Genomic DNA, 7,524 nt, shown 5'->3' with positions numbered 1-7,524 from the left:
ACAAACACATCACACCACCCCAAACAACAATTTGTGGATTACGCAAATATTTTTTTCGTACGGTAACCTCTACTGCGCTAAACGTGCAGTCAATATAATTGAACTAGCTACTTCCGCGCGGTTTCACCCGCTCTGCTTAGCTCCTATTTGTCATAGCGTGATGTTTTATAGCCTATAGCCTTCCTCGATAAATGCACTATTCAACACAAAAAGAATTATTCAAATCGGACCAGTAGTTCCGGAGATTAGCGCGTTCAAACAAACAAACAAACAAACTCTTCAGCTTTATAATATTATATATTAGTATAGATTATTAAGTTTATTATTTATTTGGCAGTGATGGTGTTGGGGCATGGATGTGCGCGATGGGCGCTACAGTGGGTGGCGCTGGTGGCATGCACGCTGGCGGGGGCGCTGGCGCCCGAGCGGGTGGAGCCCTGCGCCGGCAGCCCGCTCTGCTCCTGCCGAGTCGCCCACATGTCCTGCATCGCCGTGCCATTACACAGGTTTCCAGGTATGTAGTAACAGTATAAAAAATGCCATCAAAATTGTAAATTTGCCAGTAAATAGGTACCTACTACAATGTCCTAATACGTAGAATTGTTTGTTCAGTAAATGTTTTACCATAAATTAAACGTTTAATATGATTTCGAATAAATTGCTTTAAATGACCTTTGAATGCGAATTTAAATATTTATCTTTCCACAGAATTATAGATATCAATAAACGCAAATAGAATAGTCATCAAAGCATCCTTTATGTATTATCAAGTCGCGCGGAAATTAACAAAAAACATCAACGCTGGTACCGAGTACCAACCTGTCAAGTACCAATAATATCATTATAAACCCACAACATTTAAACGAATATTTACAAATTGTGGCTTACAAACTCGCTAATGTAGTTTTCAAACAATATAAAGTTCATTTTGCGGAATAATTGATAAACTGTTATTACGTGTTTTCAAATATTTTAAAATTAAATCGTCTCTGTTATTTCGCTTCACGTGCAATAAATGTTTATAGTTGGCAAGACAATTAAGGCAGCCAATAACATTCCCAAGTTTTATTTCATAGCAAACGTTTAACGTAAGGGAGCTTATAAGTTCCAAGTGGGTGCCTTAATTGAAATAGTACGCCTTCGTAAGTCCTTAAGTCCGGCTCAAAACTATGTACCCATTTAAACTTCTCTTACAGAATGGCCCCGAATAGAGCTGCAACATCTAGATATAAGCATGTCTAACCTAGAAGTGCTGACAGAGAGCGCGCTGGACGGATTGAGATTGCAAACATTAGTTTTAGTCGCTAACAAATTACATTACATCGAGATGCACGCATTTAGGTAAATTACATTTTAATAAAACTTTATAACAACTATTTGGAGAACTTTAATTAAAAGTCAAGTGAAACATTTAATAAAACTCATTCGTTTTCAGTTCCATGGCGGGTACACTAGCATCTTTAGACCTCGGTTACAACGAATTCACTGAAATACCGCAGCAGGGCTTAAAAGATTTAAAAGTTTTAAACTGGTTGAATCTGCAGAAGTAAGCACAAGTTCTGAAACTAAATTCTATTAAACTTTTACCCGGAGAGTTGATTAATTTTATTAATATATTTTCGCTTTTATTTTAGCAACAATATAGTGTACATAGGACCTGAAATTAAATGGCACCACTTGGAAGAAACGTTGACGAGTCTGTCACTGAGTAACAACCAAGTAACGCAGCTCAAGTCGCAAGCCCTGACCTCGTTGTACCACTTGCTGCAGCTTGACTTGGAAGGAAACCACCTCCGGACCATCAGCCCCGACTCCTTGCCTGCTTCCCTGACACTCCTCAAGCTATCCAACAACTTCATCCATGAACTTTCCTGTGATTTACTTTATAGTCTGCCTAGGTTACAATCTGTACATTTACGACACAATTTTATAACATTCACTGATAATTACGTTTGTTCAACTAATAAGACTAAGAAAATAGAAAAATTAGATTTGAGTAATAACAAAATTAACGATAGTTCCCAATTACTTCTCCTGCGGGAAATCCAAATTAGACAAATTATATTAGATCTTAATGAATTAACGACGATCCCCAAATTGGTTTTCACCAATAATAGGATAGAGAGATTGTCCGTGTCGTACAATATGTTGAGTTCCATTAGCCGCGATCTATTTTTGTCTTTGAAAAACTCCCTCGAACATCTGGAAGTGGAGCACAACAGATTGTTCCACTTGCCGGACAGCTTGGCGCAGCTCGTGCGACTCCGTCATTTATCATTAGCTTACAACCAGCTGGAGGAGTCGCCTGCCCTCCCCAGCCGCATTCAGACGCTCTCGCTAGCCGGCAACTTTTTAACTTCAATACCCTCCGCACTTCAAACACTCGAACCCGGTTCTATTCGTTATCTCGACTTAAGCTACAACAGGATATCTAATTTGTTACCAAACGAATTCCAGGAATGGTCCTCTTCTCTTGCGAATATCAACTTGAGAGGTAACAGGATTGCGCAGATTTATAAGAACGTTTTTCCCGCTAGCATGTCATTGAAAGAGATACATCTAAGTTTTAACGATTTATACTACGTGCATCCACAATCTTTTGCGAACGTGACTAGGTCGCTCCGCATTCTGGAATCGTCTTCTACACTGTTCAGTGGGTACTTTCCATTCGAAATGGAAGAAGGTTTGGAGAATATCAGTTGGTTATCGTTCGATAACAACGATTTTCATATACTCAAACTGTCAGATATAGTCTTGTTTCCCTTTTTAAAATACTTAAACTTGGATTACAACAGAATAGTAGACATTGTCATCGGTGAAGACTATCACAACGAATCCCTGTATCTGACTAACTTGCGACTCGCGTATAATTTTTTGCATTCGCTGCACAGCAGAAGTTTCATATACATGCCAGAGTTGAGAAACTTGGATTTATCTTATAACAGAATCAACAACTTAACTAAGCACACTTTCACAAACTTACCAAACTTGAGATATTTATCTCTTGCGGGTAACATAATCGATTCGATGGAAGCCGAGACGTTTGCTAATTTACCAAAACTGCAAATATTGGAGCTCCAGGGAAACAACTTTACGTATTTATCACTGAACGCGTTCCATAACATATCTAATATAGACGTTACATTCACGTTGAACGTTAGCAAAAACCACATCAAGTTTGTAGATGGCGAAGCCACAATATCGGTTAACATATTTGACGGTTCGTACAACGACCTCTACGATGTGCCAAACAATTTTTTTGTTGCTGTCGCCTCCTCGATACGGCAAATTATTTTAGCGCATAATAAAATTATCCAGGTATCAAATGAAGCTTTTGGTGACGCAAAATACTTAGAAATATTAGATTTACATAAAAATAACATTAACAATATCAAGAGAAAGTCCTTTACTGATCTGATATCTTTACAAATATTGGATTTGTCATTCAATGTTATTTCACAATTATCCGTGGAACAGTTCTACAATTTGAACAAACTTAGGTATTTGAAATTGGACCACAATAATTTAAGGTTGCTGCCGAGAGACGTGTTCAAGAATACCATCATCGAGCATTTAGACCTGAGCTTCAACGACATGTCGCTGTTCCCGGGCACCGCGCTCTCGCAGATCGGCTTCACGTTGCGCTACCTCGACATGTCGCACAATCGCATCGAGTACTTAGACAGTAATATATTCCGCAGCACACAGTTCCTCTTGAGTCTCAATTTGGGTCACAACCTATTAACCGTGCTATCTGATAACACATTTTCGAGCCTCGGCGGGCTTCGTACTCTAGACCTGAGCTTTAATTCCATAAAGGCCAACTTCAAGGAGCTGTTTCATAACCTTCCCAACTTGAGGCATTTGAATCTTGGAAATGTAAGCTTAAAGTCAGTGCCTTATCTACCTTTGACAAACTTAACTAGCCTCAATTTGACTTCAAATTACATTAACAGTTTTAAGGAGACTGATGTAAAGCGACTAGCGAGTCTTCGTCACTTAGACCTTAGTAACAATCGTCTTACCTCTTTAGTGCCAAAGATGTGGTTTCATTTAAGTAATTTAAATGTCCTCGATCTGTCGTACAACCCTATCGTAAGAATCACGCCAAATAGTTTCAAATGGTTGAGCAATTTATCTCATTTGAATTTAAATGGACTTAAATACTTGGACATAGTTGACCAAGATTCCTTCCGTCCCTTGATATCACTCCGGTCCCTGCATATTCAATCGTGGTCGACTATAAATCACTCTACTTTCCGAATCGCCAACATCACCTCTTCCCTACCCTCACTTTACAAATTAGTTATACACTGGACCGACGACATCATGGATAATCAATTATACGGAATCGATGCGAGGAACATCCGATACTTGGAAATTAGAGGATCGAACCTGAAACGAATATCTGACGACGCCTTTCAACCGTTCGCCAACAGTCAAGAGATATTTATCCGGATCACAATGACTTCCTTAACGAAATTGCCGACAGCATTTATGAGGCATTTGGGGCAAGTTCCGCAACTCGGAGTCGACTTGAGCTACAATCAACTTACGACCCTAAATCCAGCGATTTTCTATCCGAATTTCACGAGCTGGAGCCACGTAGCGACCAAGTTACTGTCAGGTACGTCATATTCATTTTGTTGAATATTTTATGTTCCCCCAATATCCAACCCTACGCAATAGTTAGCCAAGCCGACCGGCTGAAGCGTATAAACAAGATAAACTTTTCATTTTAGGGGAGATGATTTTTTTACCCTATCTATCATCGGATCAGGCTAACAAAATTTAAAGCCTGAATATTTCAGACCGCGTAAATTTTAAATGACAAACTTAGTTCAACCTCACTCTCACCTAGGAAAAAAACATAAAGTCAAGTTGGGACAATCTTACTTTTTAAACTAATAAAGTGACAAACTACAGTATCCACCTGTAGTTAAACCTCAAAATCTCTTTTGAAAACAATTTAAATATTTAATAAGCTTATAATTAACGCTGTAATATCTCTAAAACGAGTTAGGTAGTTCATTAAAAATGTATAGTGGCGCGAGTGAACCCCAAGCAAATGCTAGTATTTTATTAAAATTTACTGAGCCTCTCACCACACAGAATGAGGCGAGCAACTCTTCTTAATGAGTTTTAATTCTTAATACACCACTCGAAACTTTTCTAGGCGAGTTAAATCGTCAGGTGGGATGTATTAATATAGCGGTTGAATTATTTGGTAGGAGGGCTGATACTGACGGGGAACCCGCTGCGGTGTGAGTGCGAGCTGGCGTGGGTGGGCGCGTGGCTGCGGCGCTGGCTGCAGGAGAACGACGCGGGCGCGGAGCTGCGGCGCGCCGTGCGCAGCGGCACGTGCAAGGACGCGCTCGGCCGCCGCGTGCCGCTGCTGCAGCTGCGCGCCGACGAGGCCGAGTGCCACGCCAGCGCGCTCTCCAGCGACGCGCAGCCGCACTACACCGACATCGTCTACACCCTCGCACTCGCTCTCTGGACCATACTACTCAGATGATGACTAATTCTACTCTAAACCTATCACTAGTAAATAAATGTAAATATGTTTCATCTCCACCGAATCTAATGTTTGCAAACTGACTAGGTACATTTTATACACGGTACATTAATGATTTTTGTAGGTACGTGAACGTGTATACATAACATAGATAGGAGAAAGTAACTTTTATGCCTATTTCATAACATATTTCGATGTGTAAGGTAGGTACGTAATTTAAGGTCAATTAGGTTTTATAGATATTGTAATCGATATTGTATTTGACACAATAGATTGCTCACTGAATATGACCATTTTCATACGAGTACGTGTGTAATGTAGTAGTTCTGTCACATTTCTTTATGTAATCATAATTAAAACTTCGAAGTATACTTATACGTAACCTACATACGTTAAACGTATCTACCCTACGGCGGCCACAAGTTGTTATTCTTTTGTAAATTTACTTTATACTCGTGTAAATATGTACAAAAGTAAATATTTTTACATAATAACGTTATTTTATTGTATTCCTCGGCGGCGCCTTGTTTCTGAAAGCAGCAGCAATCATAAGAATCCAGCGAAATGTTCACTAGGTATGTATATTTTAATAATTCCGCAATGTTTCGTTTATCAAAAGCGTAGCTTTGTGATTTCAGCTGTGGCCACCTAACCCACTTACATTATTAATATTCATTGTGATTCCACCAGTAACCGAAGCATTTTACTAATCCCCGTACTAAACTCAAAGCAAATTGCTTACTTTATACGAGTTGATTGTTGGAGAAATTCAATCCGAATTATTTGCTAGGTACCTATTCGATTCTAAATGAAAAACAAACAATTTTGGATTTATGAACGAAATTGTTGAAAGTTGTGCAATATGAATAATTAAATTGTAGTTCTGGTATGTAAATAATGTGGGTAAGGATTAGTGGCGCGACTGGAATAAATCAAAACGTTGCCAATGAATACATTTAATTTCCGAACTGGCTTTGATTCAGTATCGATTCGCGGGCTATTTCGGTTGTTGCTAATGCGCTGGAATTAATTTAATTGGTCTGGATTGCTACGGATATTTATTTGTGGGTTCAAGATAAGCAGATTTGTTTAACATGGTCAGTTGATTAGGTTTTCGATTGACTGTTGCGGATACAATTTCCGATACGAACGAAATGGGGATTTGCAAAGCTGAACGTTTTTCCTAATACGTACGTAGGTACGCGAAACAGTAATAACTGTTCGCTTTTGAGAAGATTAATCAAGATAGCTGACTGTAATAAAACTACAACACAGACGTTTATAGCCAACATTTCGTCGGGCGGAGCAGTGCTAACCGTAATAATATATTCTAGTGTCAATTACAAGTGTCCCAACACAGCGCAGTACAGCATAATTCAATAGAAAACCTCTGTGAAAAGTTACAAAGAATAAATTCGTATCTAAAGACACATATTATTCTGTAGAAAGGCGTCTCGCTACGAACATAAATCTGCCCACTCGACTCTTACGTAGATAATAGTGAATAGTGGAGCGAGAGAGCTCAGATCCAGTACAACGTGAAGATAGATGTAGTAAATCATTGTTGCGATGTTTGCAATTAACTTGCTACTGTTCGTCCGCCGTCGCACTCCGCAGGACGCTGGTAGACACACTCTACACGTGTTCCTGGGTAACTAGACGGATTGATGCACAGATGTCAGATGTTGCAGGAGTATTAGAGTATATGGCTGTTGGCGGTGGCTGGTCTATGAGTAAGTATGTTGTGGCATTCTCACCTAACTAGCCAGGTACTTGAGTTAAGCACAATTAGAAAATATAAGTGTTATAGCATATAACAAATAGTCTATGTTATTGTGATAGCGTAGGCTATTTCAATAGTAAATTGACATTTAGTTGTGCCAAATCCCAACCAGTAATCACTTCAATAAGTTCTCGACAGATATCCAGATAGGTAAGTACTATTATATCTTCACTGTATAATGTATGTTATTGTGCTGGTTTGCTAAATCCAGTCCAATAAACAT

General features: G+C 39.2%; 1 protein-coding gene across 1 annotated transcript; it reads left to right on the top strand.

The window, feature by feature from the left end:
* Positions 1-322: 322 nt before the first annotated feature.
* On the top strand, positions 323-6,012 carry LOC118264567 (chaoptin-like). The gene is made up of 5 exons (XM_035577119.2): positions 323-514; positions 1,197-1,341; positions 1,436-1,546; positions 1,635-4,627; positions 5,232-6,012. The coding sequence occupies exons 1-5, from the start codon at positions 340-342 to the stop codon at positions 5,516-5,518; spliced, it is 3,711 nt and encodes a 1,236-aa protein (XP_035433012.2). The 5' UTR covers positions 323-339; the 3' UTR covers positions 5,519-6,012.
* The last annotated feature ends 1,512 nt before the right edge of the window (positions 6,013-7,524 follow it).

The sequence above is a fragment of the Spodoptera frugiperda genome, chromosome 26 (assembly GCF_023101765.2).
Source record: "Spodoptera frugiperda isolate SF20-4 chromosome 26, AGI-APGP_CSIRO_Sfru_2.0, whole genome shotgun sequence".
In the NCBI taxonomy this organism is placed as follows: Eukaryota; Metazoa; Arthropoda; class Insecta; order Lepidoptera; family Noctuidae; genus Spodoptera; species Spodoptera frugiperda.
The sequence above is the reverse complement of the archived record's forward strand: the minus strand, read 5'-3'. Positions and strand labels throughout refer to the sequence as shown.

Bases quoted from the DNA above. Each gene is read 5' to 3' on its own strand.
- LOC118264567 (XM_035577119.2), top strand. From the start codon at position 340: ATGGTGTTGGGGCATGGATGTGCGCGATGGGCGCTACAGTGGGTGGCG. The intron at 515-1,196 runs GTATGTAGTAAC...CTTCTCTTACAG, and splicing joins GCCATTACACAGGTTTCCAG to AATGGCCCCGAATAGAGCTG. The intron at 1,547-1,634 runs GTAAGCACAAGT...CTTTTATTTTAG, and splicing joins AACTGGTTGAATCTGCAGAA to CAACAATATAGTGTACATAG.